The 21911-nt window shown below is 36.8% G+C and overlaps 1 protein-coding gene and 1 non-coding gene across 2 annotated transcripts in view; both read right to left on the reverse strand.

The window, feature by feature from the left end:
• GMPS (guanine monophosphate synthase) overlaps positions 1 to 21911 on the reverse strand; it is a 68536-nt gene that overhangs the window by 36204 nt on the left and 10421 nt on the right. Inside the window, exons 2-4 of the mRNA XM_059391686.1 lie at positions 11567 to 11748; positions 6967 to 7081; positions 428 to 525 (exon numbers count right to left, since the gene is read on the reverse strand). Coding sequence (XP_059247669.1) covers positions 428 to 525; positions 6967 to 7081; positions 11567 to 11748 — 395 coding nt within the window. The remainder of the gene's footprint in view (positions 1 to 427; positions 526 to 6966; positions 7082 to 11566; positions 11749 to 21911) is intronic.
• LOC132012705 (U6 spliceosomal RNA) lies at positions 17817 to 17921 on the reverse strand. Its single transcript, XR_009402700.1, has one exon. It is a non-coding gene; the product is annotated as a U6 spliceosomal RNA (small nuclear RNA).

Genomic DNA, 21911 nt, shown 5'->3' on the forward strand with positions numbered 1-21911 from the left:
CCAGTAGAACATGCAACTCTTGATCTCAGGGTTCTAAGCCTGAGCCAACCTTAGGTACAAGATTACTTGAAATCTTTTAAAAAACAAAAATTATGGGACGCCTGGGTGGCTCAGTGGGTTAAAGCCTCTGCCTCCAGCTCGGGTCATGATCCTGAGGTCCTGGGATCGAGCCCGACATTAGGCTCTCTGCTCGGCGGGGAGCCTGCTTCCCCCACTCTCTCTGCCTGCCTGTCTGCCTACTTTATATGATCTCTGCCTGTCAAATGGATAAATAAAATCTTTTAAAAAAAATATTAAAAATGAAATTTAAGGGGCACCTCGGTGGCTCAGTGGGTTAAAGCCTCTCTAATTCTTAAGAATAACAATCCCAACTTTAAGTCAGTCACTCTACTAACTGTTCTTATACATCTAAAAATATTTATAATACCTGAACAATGAGCATGTGTTGTCCACACTAATACTGAAGACACCATCTTCTCTAACACTTTTTTTGTGCACAGTACCTCCAAATACCTTGTTCATCATCTGTTCAAAGAGAAAATAAATTGACTTTAATATGAACCAAAAAGAATTACCCAGTCATTTTACTATGCTAATTTAATAACTTATATTCCTGTTTGCAGGATATCTGCTATGTTCATGCCCCCAAAATAAAGAGTTAGGTAAATGTAGATAGCTTGGTATTATTAAATGTAATTATACAGTTATTAAGAGGAATAGTTTTAAAACAAAACTAGATCAGAAATCTGACCTGAGGTTAATTTCTATTAAACACTGGCAGATTTTTCCATTTAGTGTACTTTAATTCATCTGTGAAAAACAGGTATTTAATACGTACACCTGGGTTTAATTTAAAAACCTTTTAAAAGGTACTCTGAGCTTAGAAAAAGCTAGAGCAGGTGATAGGAAGAGCTGTAGTATTAAAACTAGACAGGTACACATTTCTCCAAGTAATCCAACCTTTGGCCACAAAAGAACAGCCTGAAAGCCTGCAGAGGCTATGCTATGCAGAGAGCATTGGCAAGAAAATCTGATCTTTCAATTAAACTCATGTGTACAAATTTCATATACCTATGGACACTTACATCAAATTATCTCTTCATTCTGCCCCTCCTTGTGCCAATCAACCTTCTTATTTATCATTCCCATGTGCCTGACACGCCCCATCCAACACCCAATAAACACACACAAAATTTCTAGTCATTAATTCTGCCTTGATATAATCGCCACGACTCATCTTGGTATATCTGTTCCACAACATAAGATACCTGCCATAACCGTGCAGGATACAGGATGACCAAGCTTCCAACAAAAAGGCAGGCACAGGGCTAAATAAGTGTCCATTCTTATAATGCACAGTGGAATATCCTTCAAAATCATCAGCAAATGCTGCCCTCTACGTTCTCCTCTTAAGACATTGGTAATAAAGCTTACTGCAATAAAGGGTGGGTTAAGTTCAGCAGGGAAAAAAACCTGTTAAGCCATTTAGCCCAGTAATTCCCAAACAAAAAACCCAAACTCAGGTTATCAAATACTTTCTGAAGCACATTTTAGGAACACTGCTACAGGCTAACCAGTCCCCCTGCCTCTAGTCACTTCTCTTCTTCCCCCTTATTCTGTACTCCAGCCATTCAAGCTAGTGTAATTGCCAAAACAGACCATGTTCTCTCCGCCTTGTCTTCAGGTCTCTTCACAGTTCCAGAGGCCTAACAAAGAATGTGGCCCAAAGTAGTTACTAAAAGTTGCTAAATGAAAAATTAAGTGCTTTCTCCTATATACTCAGTGAACCCTATGTACCTCAACCTCCCTTAATTTGCTGTTCTTAATTAGAAGACAGCTGAATGATCAAGATAAGTAAAACTGTTTGAACTCAATACAATTTAAAACTCCACAAAATCTAAACTAAATGCTTTCACAAAGCCAAGGGCTTGCAATAAAATTTAAAGCTATCTCACCTGTTCAGAACCATAAGAGACTCTTAGTCTCAGGAAACAAACTGAGGTTGCTGGAGGAGAAGGGGATGGGAGGGATAGGGTGGCTGGGTGATGGACAGTGGGGAGGGTATGTGCTACTGGGAGTGCTGTGAAGTGTAGAAGACTAATGAATCACAGACCTATACCCTTGAAACAAATAATACATGTTAATTTAAAATAAATAAGTAAATAAATAAATATATAAATAACAACCAAAAAAAAAAAAAAAAAAGAAGAAGGCTTTGCTGTGTGTTTCCTGTTCTTAACTATGCTACTTGTGGTTGAAATGCAAAGAGCTGAACAACCAGCTAAGCTTGTGTTTGTGGGAGGAAGGGATAACTTTATGTATAATGAAACAATGTGTCTTCTTAAATTTTTGTTGTAATATTCTACTTTAACCTAAGGAAAGGTTCTCAGTATGGATTCCTCATAAACCCAATGTCCTAAATGCCTCAAAAGAAACTCATGTAGTATTCCAGATCCACCATCTCAATCAGATCAGCTCCTCTGTCTTGTCAGTTTTACAATAAGGTTTAGATTTCGGAAGGAAGAATGGAAAAAAATTCCCTTTTAAATAAAAGTAAATTGACAAAAATCTCGTAAGATAGTGTGAAAAGAAACCAAACACTTATGATAAAGATGTTTTGTAGAAAGCAAAAAACAAAAACAAAAACAAAAAAAAACAAATTACAACAATGAAGAGACAAGTCACAATCTAAAAGGTTATCTGCTATATATAATTGGCTAACGACTGGCATCTAGCATATACAAACACAATAAGACAGTGTAACAGAAAAATGAGCAAAACTCTTAAACATGCCTTTACAGTAAAGCAGTATTACTGGCAAATAAACATACAAATTTTACAATAAGAAGGAAAACGAACATTAAGAGTACAATGTGATCCCATTTAACACCTCTTCAGAGAGGCAAACACAAAAGGAAATCTGACAATGTTAAGATTTGACAGGGATACAAAGCACAAGTAATTTTTATAGACAATTGTGGCAATGTAAATTAGAGGAAATATAACCTAGTGAAGCCAAGATTCAGCATTTTAACTCAAGGTTACCCTGGAGAAAAGTTTGAGTATGTATAACACCAGAAGACAAATACAAAAATATTCATGGCAATATTGTCTGTGATAGCAAAAAATGAAAAAGATCAGCAATACTAACAGTGAAATATATAATTAATCTGTGCTATTTAAACAATAAATAGGCCGAATAAATTCAATAGTGTAAATGAGTAACTTAAAATTAAATGTATTAACATGAATAAATCTTAAAACCAAAGCTCATGGGGCGCCTAAGTGGCTCAGTTGGTTAAGCAATTACCTTTAGCTCAGGTCATGATCTTGGGGCCCTGGTATCAAGACCAAAATCAGTATCCCTGCTTAGCAGGGTGCCTGCTTCTCCCTCTTCCACTCTCCCTGCTTTTTCTCTCTCTTTGTGTCAAATAAATAAATAAAATCTTAAAAAAAAAAAAAAAACCCAAAGCTCGTAATAATACATGCAGGATTTTATTTATAAAAAGATCAATGGGCAAAACTAAATACATTACTTAGAGATAAAAACTTATGTATAAAGCTGTAAAGGAAAAAAAAAGGAATGAATAACAAAATTCAATACTGCCTCTGGTAAGAAAAGAGAAGAACAACATGAATGCAGAAAAATATAAAGAGTTTCAAAAGTTCTACTTATACTCTATTTCTTACTCTGTGTGAGGGGATATAGAGATAAAAGGAGCAATGGGCAAGACAGACTTTTTTCTTCTAAAGAAAAGAATTACCAGAAAGCTATTAAAAAGGCTCTCACAAGAGAGTCCAGTGAATGGGAAAGATGATACATAAGAAACTGAAATATACTAAAATTTCAGGATGCTACTGGAAGTAAAAGCAAACACTAGAATGAAACCTTTGGTGCTAAACTTACCCAACTAACAGTCACTAAGAAATGGCCTTTAAAAACAGCATATTAGCTAGAGGGTGTCCTCTACACCAGTATTTCATGGAAAGACAATTATTATCTAAAGGACCAAGATCGGCCTATTTTATTGTCCTAATATATGTAAATTCAGAGGTCAGAAGGCAAACGGTTTTACTTTTACGTATTTAACATGAGTAGGCCGACCTGGGGCTACCATAAGATCTCTACTGAATGACAGAAGAGGGAGGCCTTAAAATTACATAGGGGACTGGAAAAAGGGAGAAACAGTCAGTCAATAGCACTTAAATTAAGCATAATTTTCCAGACATATTTCACCGTAAGGGGTCATAAAAAAAGATATGTGAGACTCTTCCTTACAGAATGTTGTAATACCTTTCAGTACACTAAACATCATTTAACTTAAGTTGTACTACATGATTAATACTGACTACTCTGGCATGGGAGATCAATAAATTATCTAAAAACATTACCTCCTAGGGTGAAGGTATATTTAAGGAAAAAAAAAAGCCAACCAGTTTTCAATGTTAAACTCAATCAAGATGTAGGCTCTTCCAAAAAAATGTATTCATTAGAATACTATATAAGAATATCCAAAAGTAAGTTATTATCCAAGTCAAATTCATAATCCCACCACTTCACTTTTCAGAGAACTTTACCAGGAGAAAAAGAGTCTTTTACTAGAAAACGCTTGCTGCCTAGAGAAGAAAATATCCATTGTTGTAGATTTTGTACTTCATACATCACATATGATCACTATTTCCTCTAAATCAAAGTGGAAAACTATAATGAACAATTAGCAAGAAATGAAATCTGGTAAAGCTACTTTATAGAGGAGTGATTCCTAATATTCTGCTTTTGTATCATGTATAAGAACAATAAAAATATTCATTCCTAAGCAAACACTGATCTTTATTTTTTTTCTTCGCTGAATGCTCCAGAGCCAGATAAAAGAAAATATACCAGTCTGCTCACTTTCTACCTTTTAAACAGACTCCTTCTGTACAATATTCATATTAAAGCTCAGCAATTTCAACCATATTGTTAAAAAAAAAAAAAAAAAAGACTCTGTTTTGCTCGCTTACTAAAATTTCAGATTATCTTCAATCCGAGGACTTGAAACAACTTAGTCAATGGGAAAAAGAACACATCATCTTAAGTCACATATATTTGAAATCAAAAGTTAATAAACAATTCTCTATAATCAATTAGGGAGGACCAGAGTATCATGATGAAATTAAAAAGGTGGTATTTTAATTAACACCAATTCCATTTGGTCAGTTAGGATCTTACAATTAGATATCCCACTTGTATTCTGACCTTGTCTTCCCTTCTGATTTAGTACAGGCTAAAGCAAAAAGGTAGGCAAAAGGAAAGAGATCAAGATCATTCACAAACAAATGAATCCAGTCACTACATTTATTTGGCTATTCTTATCACAGCAGAGAATTCTGAGTTTAAAAAAAAAAAAAAAAACAACTACCTTGCTTCTGACACTAGAAAAGGCAAAATACTATAACATGTCAATCAATAATTATATTATTCAGGGAATACTATCCCAACTAGCTCAATTTTCAGATGATATGGTTAAGTAAGATGTATTATAAGCAAAATGATTTTCTAGTTGAGATAACTTTTAACAATCACTAGGGATAACTTTTCTTAAATGTACTTATTTCTATTCCCACCTCCTTAGGAAACAGATCTTACTGAACAAATCATTCTAAGCAAGAATTTAGCATATTACTGGCTCAGTATTATCTTTCTATCATCTTACTCAGTAATCACATTCTACTTGTCAAATAAACCTATACTCCTCTAAAAAGTTAACAAAGCAGCCAAAACAGATTTCTAAACACCTAACTTAGAGAATAGTTTTATACCTAGATCTCAGTCCCTATTTATTCTTGTTTTTGATACAATTCTAAGGTATCCATACTCATTAACAATACAGTGGAGACATCTGGCAGACAACATCTTACCCAACTAATCAAAACTAACATCACCTGTCATGGCACACACTGACATCACGTGCCTCCTAATGAGCTACTCTGAGAAGAGCACAACCTCACTTCTGAGCTACCCCCTGCCAAAAATACATAACCTGAACCTAACAAAGAGGAAACATCAAATAAATCAAAACTGAAGGATAATCTATAAAGTAACTGGATTGTCTTTTTTTTTAATGTCAAGATCATGAAAGAAGAAAATAAAATAGGAATAAAATAAAATAAAAATAAAGAAGTCTAATAAAGAGACATGACAACTAAATATAACACAGGATCCTAGACAGGACACAGTATCTACAAGGGACACTAAGGAGACAAACAGTGAAATGTAAATGCGGCCTGTGGATTAGATGCAAAACTAAATCAATGTTAACTTCCTGATTTTGATATCTGGACTGTGGTTACATGGGAGAGAGCCCTAGTTCTTGGGAAATACAACAAGTGACAGGACATCATGTGTGCAACTTATCTTCAAATAGTTAAAAATGTCAACAGCAAGGAGGGCACCTGGGTGGCTCAGTCGGTTAAGCATCCAACTCTTGATTTTGCCTCAGGTGATATCTCGGGGCTCGGGGTCATGGAATCAAGCCCCCCAACCCCCAACCTTGGGACTCTGCCCTCAGCACAGAGTCAGCTTGAGATTCTCTCACTATCCCCTCTGCCCCTCCCCTGGCTCATGCACACATGCAGGCGTGCTGTCTCTAAAGTAAATAAATCTTTCTAAAAATGTCAACAGTAAGGGAGTTGAGTAAAAATATAGAGGAGCTCTGTGCACTATTTCTGTAACATGTAAATTTGAATGTCTAAGTTTTTTTAAAGGACTGTGTTATGTTATATGCAAAATATAGTTAATTCTCTAAAAACAGATTTCCACCCAGGTCAGTTATGCCATACTGCTATAACAATTTGTAAACAATTGCAACATGCACAAATTAGCTCATCCATTATCCTAAGTACTCTAAAGACAAAATATTAATACAATAAGAATCACAAACAGAATAAATTAGGTCAACTCTTAAGGCAAATTCACAGATGTACCTGCATGCCATAGCAAATCCCAAGGACAGGCTTGCCAATAGTGAATATCGCTGGGTCAAACCAGGGAGCATCTTCTGCATACACAGAATTAGGTCCTCCAGAGATGATAATTGCACTGTGGATTTAAGGAAGAGAGTCAGTGAAGAATCCTCTAACTGCTCATTTTTATCCCAAAGTCCATGCCCTCTGTCCCTTGAAGCACTGAAGGAAACTCAGTACAGATGCAAAGATTCTGTTATGTTTTCAGTATACTGTAGCAGATCTAGTCCCCTACACAACTCAATCACCTGTACTCTGCTTCACTGCAATGTGTGAAAGTCCATCAATTCAACATTCACTTGTTAGTAAGTACAAACTTCAAATACATAAACACTAATGGTTCTAGCTGTAAAGGTTTAGCATGAATTTGTTTTGTCCTCTGCATTAACGAAGGAGAAATGAGAATTCTAAACGGAGACAGAGAAAACATAGGTCTTCCAGGAAGCAAGGAGTAGAGCAAGTCACAGGAAGACCCTGGATGACACAGAAGATGAATAACCTAACTTTGTCGTTGAAAACCTATCAAGCACTCCCAACAGTTGTACCTGAGACCCAGGAAAAGGAGCTAATAAATGAATTTTGCCCATATGGCATTCTCTCAGAAACCAGATCAGTATTCTAACTTCACAAGATTATAATTTATAGAGCATTCTATGGGTTAACTTCGGAGTCGAACTGTTATTACGGAAAAGTCTCCAAACTGAGGCCTACTATGCTCTTCACATGGCCACTGACAGATCTAATCTGGTCCTCAGCATACACTCAAAGGATTTTACATAAAAATCCAGATTTCGGGACGCCTGGGTGGCTCAGTGGGTTGAAGCCCCTGCCTTCAGCTCAGGTCATGATCCCAGGGTCCTGGGATCAAGCCCCGCATCAGGCTCTCTGCTTAGCAGGGAGCCTGCTTCCTCCTCTCTCTCTCTCTGCCTGCCTCTCTGCCTACTCTGTCTGCCAAATAAATAAATAAAATCTTAAAAAAATATATTTAAAAATCCAGATTTCTGGGTTTTCTTTAGGAAGGGGGGGAAAAAATATAGGAGCACTTGACCTTCACTCATGGCTACAAACAACAGGAATCACAGAGAGAGACCTGAACCTTTGACTACTGCTCACCAGTCTGCCACACATGCCCTCTTATACAATAGAGGCATACCTACGCTCATCACTTAATCTAAAGTATCCTCGAACTCATTTGAGATTTCAGTTTTGCAGGAATCCTGATTTATCTACATTCCTAAAGGACAATGCATTTTAATATCTAACCAAAATCTTACAAATTTAGTCAACTCACTTTATAATTAGCAGCTGCTTGCCATATAAAAACACACAATCTAGGGGCGCCTAGGTAGCCCAGTTGTTAAGTGGCTGCCTTCGGCTCAGGTCATGATCCCAGGGTGCTGGAATCAAGCCCAGCATCGGGCTCTCTGTTAGCGGAAAGCCTGCTTCTTCCTCTCCTACTCCCCCTGCTTGTGTTCTCTCTCTTACTGTCTTTCTCTGTCAAATAAATAAATAAAATCTTTTAAAAAGCACACACACATGCACAAACTATAGGCTTATAATACATCCAGAAGAATGATGTACTAGTCAAATTCATAAAAATTATTCAGCAAGATTGGACATTTTTAAAAAAATATAACAATTCAAGTGAGCTCAAAGGCCCTACTCTTTGAGCTTTGTATTGCTAACTTGAATTATGCTATTCATCATGTTTGTTGGTTGTCTTTAGTTTCTTTTGCAGGAGATAGACTAACTCAGATGATAAATGTAATATCTTTAAAGATAACAATCCTAAAAGGGTGTAGTTAGCCTTAAGGGTAGATATGCAACTTAGGTCTTTAAAAATGCATAACCTAGGGAGCCTGGGTGGCTCAGTGGGTTAAGCCCTTGCCTTCGGCTCAGGTCATGATCTCAGGGTCCTGGGATCCAGTCCCGCATCGGGCTCTCTGCTCAGCAGGGAGCCTGCTTCCCTCTCTCTCTCTCTGCCTGCCTCTCCGTCTACTTGTGATTTCTGTCAAATAAATAAATAAAATCTTTAAAAAAAAATGCATAACCTAAATTCCATAAAACATACCTAATAAACAAGACCTCTGAATTTCAGTATATTATACTAAGTTTTATAAAAGATAACCACCATGGGACTGCCCAGCATCCCTCATTAACCTGCTAAACAACTCAGGACTGTAAGGTTCTTAAGACTATTAAAAAGAAAAGGGAATGGGCTTAGTGAAGGATGAAACTCAAGCAGTACTTAAGCCAATTATGAAAATTCTTATCTCAATAACTCTCAAGAAGAGCTAATGACTCGTTCTGAGTCTTCTAGTTCTACCCTGCAATTATTTTGAAACTAACTTCAATTACAAAGCCAATAAAGCCACAAGGCATTCCAGGTAGGAATTTGAAGCAGGTCAAACTTCTAAAAACAAGTAGGTTAAGAGGTCTCTCCTCTCATAATACCAATATTCTAGGAAAAGGATGATCAACTAGGTATCTTAGCAGGCAGGAGTATAGTAAGCAAAGCCACAGGGCTATAGCTCCTACACTCCTACATAGAAAGAACCCAAGCCGGACACAAAAAGACACAAGCAGGACCTAGGAATTGTTTATAATCAGGTGGTAGGAAAAGCAATTAGCATTCTATTACCAAGTATTTGGCTACCTTTTTTTTAAGATTTTATTTGTTTATTTGACAGAGAGAGAGAGAGCACAAGCAGCAGAGGGAGAGGGAGAAGCAGGTTCCCCGCTGAGCAAGGAACCCGATTCAGGACTCAATCCCAGGCCCCTGGGATCATGACCTGAGCCAAAAGCAGAGGCTTAACCATCTGAGCCATGCAGGCACTTTTTGGCTACCTTATTCTTAAACATTTAGCATGGCGTAGTCTGCTGAAGATTTTTTTTTTTTTTTTTTTTTAGTGAAAGGAATGAAGGAGCTTAGATATGACAAAGCCATTCAGAATTCTCAGTTTTTCGATTCCCTAAAACTGGTTCTCACTGGCAAACATGAGACAGCTTCCCTTAGAGAAGCTCAAGGGTCCCTTCTTACTCTAAAGAGTCTACAGTTTAAAAGAGATGACTGTTTTTAACTGTATCTTAAGACTACGACACAGTTAAATTTCTTTTCTGCTTTCCAATTCACTCTATTTTAGAAGTCAGAACAAGAATCACAGAATAAACAGGTCTATGAAGTCTTTAAATGTTAACCATTCTCTAATGGAAAAAAATTATGTTTTTGAGAAAAATTAAATATACTATATTTGGGAAGAAATAGAGCATTAATGTTTAAGAACCAATTAAAGTTACAACTGCAGTTGTTTGCTTTTGATAACACTCTAATAAATAAAGAGCATCTATTCCATGAGAAAATGCATAGCGTTAACCAGAAACTGTTAAAGGAAGAAACTAATATAAGTTGGCTGTCATTTTGACTAGTTCTGAGCATGTAAGTTATTGAATTAGACCTTATATTAGACTTGAGAAACCTTCATAATTTTAGAAACTTAGTCTCCTGCGGGGTGCTTGGGTGGCTCAGTCCTTAAGCCTCTGCCTTCAGTTCAGGTCATGATCCCAGGGTCCTGAGATTGAGCCCTGCATCACTGGGCACCCTGCTCAGCGGGGAGCCTGCTTCTCCCTCTCCCTCTGCTTGTGTTCCTTCTCTTGCTGTGTCACTGTCAAATAAATAAATACAATCTTTCAAAAGAAGAAAATAAGAAACTTAGTCTCTTGGGATAGAGGCAAAAGAACACAGTGAACATAGAATTCTTCTCATTTAGGTATTCTAGCCACTGTATATATTCCTTTGATCAAATGTTCTGGGATGAATGAATGACCATAATAACCAAATTCAAGTCTAACCCCAAAATCCCCAAAAATATAAAATATTCAAATGAGAAGTTCTTATAACTATGCAATTAAAACTAAGGCAATCTTTTTTTTTAATTTTTTATTTTTTTATAAACATATATTTTTATCCCCAGTGGTACAGGTCTGTGAATCACCAGGTTTACACACTTCACAGCACTCACCAAAGCACATACCCTCCCCAATGTCCATAATCCCACCCCCTTCTCCCAACCCCCCTCCCCCCAGCACCCCTCAGTTTGTTTTGTGAGATTAAGGGTCACTTATGGTTTGTCTCCCTCCCAATTCCATCTAAGGCAATCTTTTTAACTAAAAAAATTTTCCCCTAATTTTGTTTTAATCAGAACTATAGAAGAAAATTTTTTGTAAAACCATTTCATGTCCTGTTTTCATTTAAAAAAATTCAGTGCCCAGGGCACCTTAGTGGTACAGTTATTTAAGTGTCTGACTCTTGGTTTCAGCTCAGGTAGTGTGATCTAATGGTCCTGAAACAAAACCTCAGGTCAGGCTCCACACTCAGCATGGAGTTGGCTTAAGATTCTCTCTCCCTCTCTGCCCCAACAACTCTCCCCACTCCTACCTCAAACGCACTCTCTCTCTCAAAATTTACCTTTAAAAAAAAAAAAAAATTCAGTGCTCAAGCAAATTAATAAAAAATTCCACAATCTAAGCTCAATCTCATAGAAAATAGAAGTGAAAGGGCTACCGGAATCCTTGCTCTTTTATGGCAAATGCTGGGGTTTCCAAGGGAAAGATTTCTGACTGCACAAACAGTTCTCTCACTCTTCGATCTATGACTTTCCCATACTGGGCACCAGCATCCAGAATGACAACAGCTCCTTCATAGTGGTGGCAGCCATCCTTAAGGTCTCCTCCAGCATTCTCCAGCTGCAAATATTAAAGAAAATGTCCTCTTAGTTATAACAATTAGAGCCCCTTTTTAAAAAAAAGTGGTCACTGTCAGCTCCAAAAACATACAGAACCAAAAAACTATTAACTTATACATATCCGTTCGTGGGCATACACAAACACTTTAACGAAAGCCAGCGTTTACTGACTATGTAATATAGTCACTTTATATATAAAAGCATCTTAGATATATTATCTAACGTGATAGGCATACAACCCAGCTATGCCAAAATATAGTCCTAGTTTATGCCTGCTATACTGGCATTATTACTAACAGGGCCTCCTTTGAATCTCAAAAGCATCCTAGCTTGAACCATGAATTATATATGGTCATCCTATCTAACAGTCACAGCATTCCTATGAGGGATATACTGATGAGGAACTGAAGTTTGCTGCCAGAATATAAGCATGCTCAAATTCACTTCATTAGGATTTTTTTGCTTTACCAGAAGAAAAGGCTATATCTATATATAGATACATGTACACACACATATACATGTATGTGTGTATATGTGTGTGTGTATATATATACACATATCTGTATATGTGTATATATCTATATCTATATCTATATCTATATGTATATATGCATCGAACCCATAGCATTAGAATTTTAAAAAGGTTTTTTAATCTTATCTCTGTCACCTATACATCAATAAGGCTTTTTCTGGAAAGCAATTTGGCAAAATGTAAAATTTTTAACTATATGTGCTGGAATAGTTACCTGGAACTAGCTTCAAATTATTCTAAGAGTAGGTGGATGTGGATGAAACAAGACTATTTGCCTATGCACTGAAATCACCAAAGCTGATGATAGATACACAGTCTTCTTATTTCAGCTAGCTTCTACTCTGTTTTTGTACATTTTACATAAGACAAAACTTTAAAAACATGTATGTACTCTGAAAAAACACTTGCAGGAAGCATATAATCTAATCCCATTTGAAAATATTTCATCAACAATGTATATACATACATGAAGAAGAAACATACAAACAGATACACACAAAAATATTAACAGCGGTTGTGTCTAAGCAATGAGTTACAGGTAAACCTACAATTTTTCCTTCTCATACTCTTCAGTATGTTTTAAATGTTTACAATAAACATTTTTGGGGTTTCCCCCCCTTCAGCTATAAAATTTGCACATAAAAAAGCATAAACCTGTCTTTCAGACACTTACATATCTGAAATCTGAAATTATGTATTATTAAATCTGAAATTATGTATCTGTATCCATGTCTCTTCCTTTTCCATTTATAAGAAAAAATAAATGCAGACCTCACATCACTGACATTTCTGCTACAGTAATGAAAAAAGCAACAATCACAGCTATCTTATAGAGGACGATTTGTGAGAGGAACAAAACCACAGGCCAGAAAGAACTACTCTGATCACAAAAATGAAGATTTTAATCATATGAATACTGAACAGTATAGAAAAATCAGATCACAGAAAGAAGTTCATTAAATAAATTAGAGTGCAAGAAATGCTAAAACTTTTTCCTTTCAGACCTCTGTCCTTAGTCAACACACAAACGCACATACTACTCTTTAAAGAATTTATCTAAAATTCCTTAATCTACTTTTTTATAAAGAATAGAAAGTGTTGGAGTGCCCGGATGGCTCAGTCAGTTAAGTGTCCAACTCTTAATCTCAGCTCAGGTCTTGATCTCGGGATAGGAAGTTCAAGTCCTACAAGGAGCTCCATGTCTAGTGGGGGAAAAGAAGGCAGGAGGAGAAGTGGGGAGCAGAGGAAACAAAGAAAAGAAAGGAAAGTTTTGGGGAGCCTGGTTGGCTTGGTCAATGAAGCACATGACTCTTGATTTCATAGTTGTTGTTTGAGCCCCATGTTGGCTATAGAGACTTAAAAATAAAAATTTTTAAAGAGTGTTTTTGAAGGACCACTTTGTTAGTATGTAAATTTCGCAGATTTCAGTCCCTTTATCACTGTCAAAGTTTTTGCCAAATTAGTACAACCTGTTTGTTTTTGTTTTTTACATTGTAGGCAGAGTTCTCACTTTGCATGATTCTGACATGAATAAATTTCAGTTATCACAGTTTATATCAAGGTTAGTTAACTAACATCAGTCTGCAACAAGGCTCAAATTTCAGTTACCATATATTAGCTGTAATTACACTAAGTACAAATTTCGCTATTCAATCCATATTCAATCCAGCTCTTCAATCCATAAATCATCACATAAATAACAAATATGATGGTCAATGATTAATGTGTCCTTTCTTTTAGAGTTTATTGCAATTGGATACTATAAAACAAATAGCAAGAGAACAGTTATATTACCTACTTGTTGCCCAGTGATAAATCCACATGACATTTTACACCTATGGATAATCCAAAGGCGGGGGAAGACCAACAAAAATGAAAGTACAGCAAAGAAATGAAAACTTCGACACTGGAAGTGAACTATGAATCCACTGTGAATGAAGTTACAGAAGAAATTGCTGGCCATGGTAGTGCTGACACTGCTGTGGTTTGAGTGCCTCTAAATGTGCAGCCAGAGGAACTTGGTTAATTCATCAATTATCAATGAGCAAAGCAACCGTGATGAAAAGGATGACAATGTCCCAGAGAAAGTAACTCCAGGAAAATCCTTCACATTAAAGAAACTCTTGGAAGGGTGCCTGGGTGACTCACAGTTGGTTAAGTGTCTGTTTCATGATCTCAGGGTCCTGGGAACAGTTCCCACGGTTGGGAGCCTGCTTCTCCCTCTGCCACTGACCCTACTCATGCTCTCTCTCTATCAAAAGTAAATAAATAAAACCTTAAAAAAAAAAAAAACTCTTGGACATATTTCATGACATTTCAATCGTAAAGGATAAAAAGTCAAAAGCCAACAAGGCATAGAAAAGATGCAAAGGAAAGCACCGTTCAAAATACTCTTGATTCATATTTCACAAAGTAAACAATTCTCACTGTGTTTTAACTTATACTAAACACTGTATTTTATTTCTCTATACTTGTATAATTAACAAGAAGATTTAATGTTTTAATGAAATATTTGAAAGGTCCCAAACATCGTAATCCTTCCACTGATTAAAATTGCTTTGCATGGTGAGCATCTGGGTGGCTCAGTCAGTTAGTCATCAGAGACTTTTTTTTAAGATTTTATTTATTTATTTGAGAGACAGAGTGCACAAAAGCAGGGGGAGCAGCAGGCAGAGGGAGAGGGAGAAGCAGGCTCCCCGTGGAGCAGGCAGCCCAATGTGGAACTTGATCCCAGATCTGAGCCAAAGGCAGATGTTCAACCGACTGAGCCACCCAGGTGCCTCTAAGCATCCAAATCTTGATTTCACCTCATGATGTCATGATGTCAAGGTGGTGAGACTGAATCCTGCAACATGCTCTGTGCTGGGCCAGGAGCCTGCTTAAGATTTTCAGGGTGCCTGGGTGGCTCAGTCAGTTACATGTCGGACTCCTAGTGTCAGATCATGACTCCACGTCATGATCTCATAGGTCGTGAGATCAAGCCTGCATCAGGCTGCACACTCAGCAAGGTTCTGCTTGAAGATTCTCCCTCTGCCCCTCCCCCAACTCTTCTGCATGTGTGCAAACGCACGTGCGCGCATGCACATGCTCTCTCTTTCTCTCTAAAAAGAAAGAAAGAAATCACTTCTCCTGGTTTCAGCTTGCACAATCATTGTTATGGTCATTCTACTATTATATAGTGAAGACTGTCATCTGTATTTCTTTGAATCAACTTATTTTTACCTAATTAAATTTTTAAAGAAAAACATACTGTTTTCTCACCAGTTTTTGAAAATGTTCAATCATATGACATCAGAGGTCATTGAGGAAATACTAAATCCCTGGCACATTCTTTCTACCTCAGCCATCAACTTGCCTATATGGCACAAACTTCAACAACTCAGGGAGAAAAAGCAAAAGGGTCACCTATAACGTAAGCAAAAGTTCCTTTCCTTCAAAACCTGAACTCCATTTACTCCTACTTCAAAGTTAAAAAGTTTGATAGACTTCCAAACCTTAACAGATTAGAAAAAGGACCATAATGAGAAAATAAGTTGTTAGCCACTTCAATAGTAGAGATAAACAAAATTCAACACTATACAGCAGAAAAATCTATTATCTATGTATACAATTAAAAAGTAAACACAGGGGTAATTGGCTGGCTCAATCTGTAGGGTATACAACTCTTGGTCTTAGGTTGTAGAGGTTACCTACAAATAAAATCCTTAAAAGAAAAAGAAACACAAAAGCCTAAAAGGTTCACACCCCCCTCAACTGACTCAAGTCATAATAATAAAGTAAATAATGGGGGTGCCTGGGTGGCTTAGTCGTTAGGCGTCTGCCCAGGGTCCTGGGATGAGCCTTGCATCTGTCTCCCTGCTCAGCCAAGAGCCTGCTTCTCCCTCTCCCACTCCCCCTGCTTGTGTTCCCTCACTGTCTCTCTGACAAAAAAATAAATAAAATCTTAAATAAATAGATAATTTTTAATTTTAAAAAGTAAAAAATGTTCATAAACTTATCTTTTAAGACATCAATAAACAATATTAAGAAAACAAACCCTAATTTAACAAATAAAGCAAAAGAATCTGACAGATTATCCTAAAATGGAGATGGAATCATTTTTGGATCTTCCTGAATTTCCAGGTATCACTGAACAACTAGACAGCAAAACCAAAAACTAAATGACAATTTATCTCCCCAAATACAATCTGGTAGGAATAAACTACCATTGTCACAAACTGCAGTGTGACAGCATTTGGCTGGGAAACCACCCAGTTACACTAAATTAACTCTGAGAAAAGAATTCCAAGATGGTCTAACAGGGACTCAGTAGAAAGCACAGGGGTCAGGGGCGGCAGGTGGCTCAGTCAGTTAAGCCCTTGACTTTTGTTTTCAGCTCAGGTCATGATCTCAGGGCCCTAGGATTAAGTCCCAATTTGGGATACAGACTCAAGTGGGGAGTCTGCTCAAAGATTTTCTCGCTCTGCCCCTCCCCCTACACATGCACACTCTCTCAAATAAATAAATCTTTATTTTTAAAAAAGAAAAGAAAAGAAAGCACAGGGGCCCATTCGACTACAGCAGTCGCACTGGGAGAAGGTGTGCATACCCAATAGTACAATGGGTAGTAGGAGACCCAAGGTAAGGCTTAAAGGGATGGAAGTTTAATCCCCATGAACCTCCTCAACTAATGGGCCAGTTTCCCCTCTAGAACAAGGCTCACAAATGAAGACCAAATGCTGGGAGCAGAATCAAAATTAAGCAGGACAAGGGCAAGGAAGAAGGAAATAGAAGGGTCAAACTAAAATAGCTGGAAGAGGGGCGCTTGGGTGGCCCAGTCACTAAGCATCTGCCTTCAGCTCAGGTCATGATCCCAGGGTCCTGGGATTGAGGCCTGCATGGGGCTCCCTGATCAATGAGAGGCCTGCTTCTCCCTCTCCTACTCCCGCTGCTTGTGTTCCCGCTCTCCCTGGTTAGCTCTCAATCAAATAAATAAATAAAATATTTTAAATTAATTACTTAATTAATTAACTAAAATAGGGGGAAGAATCAGAGCAAGGAATCCTAAGAAAACAAGCTGCCTTAATTTTAACGGAAGAGGGGGCTCTATAAAGCCATAAAAGTTATCTGAATTGAAATTCCTTCTAAAAACTCAGGAAAATTATATTCACATACAAGAGAAACAAATTTTAGAAGTCAAATCCCATACAAAGTTACTCAAAATAAAAAAGAGAGAATAAGGAATAAAAACATCTCTACAAGAGCAAGCCAAAAAGGGAAACAGATCAAAACTGGAAAGCATAATTTCTAAATGAACTAAAAGATATTAAGAAAATTATATGAGGCATAAAAAATTATGAATCAAAATTAGACTATGAACCCAGAATGACCAATCTCAAGAGTCTAAGAGTCTGTTTCTTGGTTTGCCTTTCTTTTTTCCCCTTTTACTCGTTTGTTTCTTAAATTCCACATAAGAGTGAAATCATATATCTTTGTCTTCTCTGACTTATTTTGCTTAGCGTAACACTCTCTAGCATCATCCACACAGCTGCAAACGGAAAAATATGGATTGCTTCACAAATTTGCAGGTCATCCTTGCACAGGGACCATGCTAATCTTCCCTGTACCAACATATATCCTTAACAAATTACTGGGCTTTAAAGAAAACAAACCTTACAATATTTTGGATAAAAAGCACACACGACTCATAATTCACTCAACTATACATTTGTTGTGTGTACTTTTCTGTATCCATGTTTTATTTTATAATAAATTTTTAAAATAAAACAAAAAGGAACTAACATTTACTTCACACCTAGTATTTCATGTGCTTTACATATTATCTTATTCATAATGATATGTATTTCTATTTTACAGATGAAGAAAATGAGATTCACTGTATCCCTTGCCTAAGGACACAATGGCAGAAGTAAAAGGTAAATGTAGGCCTTTCAAACCCCAAAACAATTAACACTATAAAATTAAAGTGGGTAAATATTCACTATATTGGAAGACTACCTTCAAAGTTATCTTAATTTTTAATATTTTGGTACTCAAAAGAAGTAAGCTTTAATAATTTAGAAAGTTTGCTTACATTAATGAAATAACATTCAGCAGATGTCTGAGAAAAGTAGCATTACACTATATAAATGATTTTGGAAGTTGAATTTCATCAGTACTAAACTTATTCAGGTATTTGCTCTTCAAAAAGACACTTTAGTAAACTTCAGTTGCCAAAATAAGTTTTAGGATTAAAAGAGATTTTAAGACCCCCTCCCCACCACCACCACCACCACACACACAGAGACATTTTAGTCATTTGAAATACTCAACTACCCAGAATAATCCTTTCATTTCCAGAAGGCGACTAGAAGTAGCATATTTACTTATATAATCTCACCACACCTATAACTCAGGAAAAATTACATTTTCTTCACAGAATTATCTAACACCTTAGGTACTTTAGAAATGTCAACAAACTTCACTGGAGGTTTTTTTTTTTTTTTTTAATTAACATATAATGTATTATTTGCTTCAGGGGTACAGGTCTGCAAATCATTAGTCTTACACAACTCACAGCACTCACCACAGCACATACCCTCACCAATGTCCATCACCCAGCCACCTCATTCCCTCCCACCCCCTTTCCCTCCAGCAACCCTCAGTTTGTTTCCTGAGATTAAGAGTCTTTTTTATGGTTTCTCTCCCTCTCTGGTTTCATCTTGTTTCATTTTTCCCTCCCTTTCCCTATGACCCTCTATCTTGTTTCTCAAATTCCTGGCATCAGTGAGATCATATAATTGTCTTGCTCTGATTGACTTATTTTACTTAGCATAATACCCTCCACTGAAGGTTTTTCTTAAGAAACTATCATCTTACATACAATGCTGAATGAAGTTTGAGCCTTCAATTAAAGGACTAAGTCAAAGAGTTAGACTCTCCAGCTCTTGACCTTATCATATGCTTGTGTTTTACCCGCCTTTTTTATTTTTGAGAAATTTTAAACCTACAGAAACCTACAGAAAGGTTGAAAATATGGTATAGGGTGCCTGGCTGGCTCAGTCAGAAGAGCATATTAACTCCTGATCTTGGGGTTGTGAGTTCAAGCCCCACCCTAGTTGTAGAGATTACAAAACAATAATAATAATAATAAAATAAAATAAAATAAAATAAACTCAAAAAATTTTAGATTTAAATAAACTTTTTAAAAAAGCTATGCCACAATAAACCCCCCTGTCCACCTAAATTCAACAGTAGTAACGTTCAGTATAATGTTGCATTATTTCTATCTATATATACTTCTTCCTCTGAATTACTGGAAAATAAATTATAGATACCTCTCTTCCAAAAAAATTTCGCAGCATGTACTTACTTCCTACCAACAGGACATTCCCTTATATTACTACTATACACAATCACACCCAATAAATTTAACACTAATGGTATCTACACACGAATTTCCTTAAATGTCACGACTAATGTCCTTTATGGTTTTGTTTTGTTTCATTTTTCAGACTGTAGAGCGAGAGCACACAAGAGAGTGTGGGAAGGGGCACACAGAGAGAGAAAATCCGGAAGCAGACATCCCCATCCACTGAGGTTGGAGCCTAATCCTAGGACCTTGAGATCATGACCTGAGCCCAAATCAAAGTCTGCTACTCAACCAACTGAGCCACCCAGGTGCCCCTGGCTTTTTTGTTTTGTTTTGTTTTGTTTTTAATTCCAGAACCCTATCAAAAACCACAGACTCTATACTCACACTGTCATGTCATTGTCTCCTTTAATCTAGAACTATCTATTCAATTCACTTTTTTACAGTCTTTTAGGACATGGACATTTTTTTAAAAATTCAAATCAGCTTTTTGTAGAATATGCCTCAACCAGGATCTATCTGTTGCCTTATGATTAGATTCCAGATAAACTTTTGGCAACAATCTTACACTGGTGATGTAACTATGCCTCTTCCTAATAAAACACAATGGCAAGGACACAATGTCATTTTGTTCCACTATTGATAATCCAGACTTTGATCAGTTCGTTAACAAGTCTACGTGCTTAAAAGTTTAAAAAAAAAAAATCTGATTTTAAGTCCTCCCCCCTGCTTAAAAATCCTACAACGATTTCCCCTCAGAATAAAGTTCAATTAAGTCCAAAATACCTTGCAAGCCCTATAAGGCCTTGATCTAATCTTTAACTTAAACCGCTATTTAAACACCCCCATGATCCCACAGAGGGTAATGTCCTCTTTAGCTGAAAAATCCCAACATGGACAAATCAATCTCAGACATGCCAACTGAAAGAAGCCAGACATCTCTAAAATCACACTGTATCTTAAATTTTCCATTAGATCAATGACACAGCTGTCACTGCCATGGCCATCGTTACGTACAATTTGACATAAAATCCCTCAAGGGAAAGAGATTCCCTGGAGTCTCAGAAAACTTCCCTTAAAGCAGAAAGATGCCCCAAGGATTGAGCAAAAGAAATATAGCTGAGCTTGGCTGAAATTCATCTAGAATAGACATTCTGAAGCTTTATATAACTCACCAAGTATGTCATTTCTCTATGTATTCTATAAACACTGAGCAAGACCCCTGGAGAGTACAGTGGCCTCTTACCCTAGTAGTATCGCTGGACAAGTGCACCCCTTTAACATTTAAAAAACCACCTGAAGAAGGACCGAATTCTGGTTACTACCTAAAAAACTTCCATTGATATCTTCTGGTAAGATCAAGGAAGTACTAGCATCAAAACTTGCAGAATGAGTCATCAATGGCCTGGAAAAAAACTCCAGAAGTAACTGAGCACTCTCAAGAAATGGTGAATCATCAAAACTCTTGACGGCATAGATGATATGTGGAAAAACAGTTCTTAGACAACTCAGATCAAAAACTAACTTAAAAGTGTCAGACTAAACATGCAGAAAGCTTAAAAAAATACCAAAAACTAATTTAGTTCATACCTTTTTAATTGTAAATGGTATATAATTCTCAAAAAAGTCTAAATCTTTTATGATATATATAAAAAACTCGAGGTGCAACTATTGAATACAGGTAACAGTCATGCAGCAGTTCATTTTATGTATATGTATAGGAAAGAAGTTTGACCACTTGCTTACATCTGTTTAGCTGGTTAGGCGCTTTATATTTAAAGCCTTTACTTTATTTATTTTTTACTATATTTAAAGCCTCTACTTAGGCATGTTTTTTAAACAACTTTTTTTAAGATTTTATTTTTATTTATTTGACAGACAGAGATCACAAGTAGACAGAGAGGCAGGCAGAGAGAGAGGAAGGGAAGCAAGTTCCCTGCTGAGCAGAAAGCCCGATGCAGGGCTTGATCCCAGGACCCTGGGATCATGACTGGAGCCAAAGGCAGAGGCTTTAACCCACTAAGCCAAGCAGGCACCCCAACTTATGCATGTTTTTATATTCTATATGTAACATTGTATCATTGGCCCTAATTCTTCACTATTCCCTATATCTATGCCATTCCTCATATGACTTTGCAGTTTATCTTGTTTTAGGCAGAATGTATTTCCTCACTCTTGACATTGGGCTCAACCATGAGATTTGTTTTGACCACTATAAGGGCTGAAATGGTGATTCTACTTGCATCCTGTGCGTCTGCCATTATGAAAACACCATCAACCT

The sequence above is a fragment of the Mustela nigripes genome, chromosome 2 (assembly GCF_022355385.1).
Source record: "Mustela nigripes isolate SB6536 chromosome 2, MUSNIG.SB6536, whole genome shotgun sequence".
Taxonomy (NCBI): domain Eukaryota; kingdom Metazoa; phylum Chordata; class Mammalia; order Carnivora; family Mustelidae; genus Mustela; species Mustela nigripes.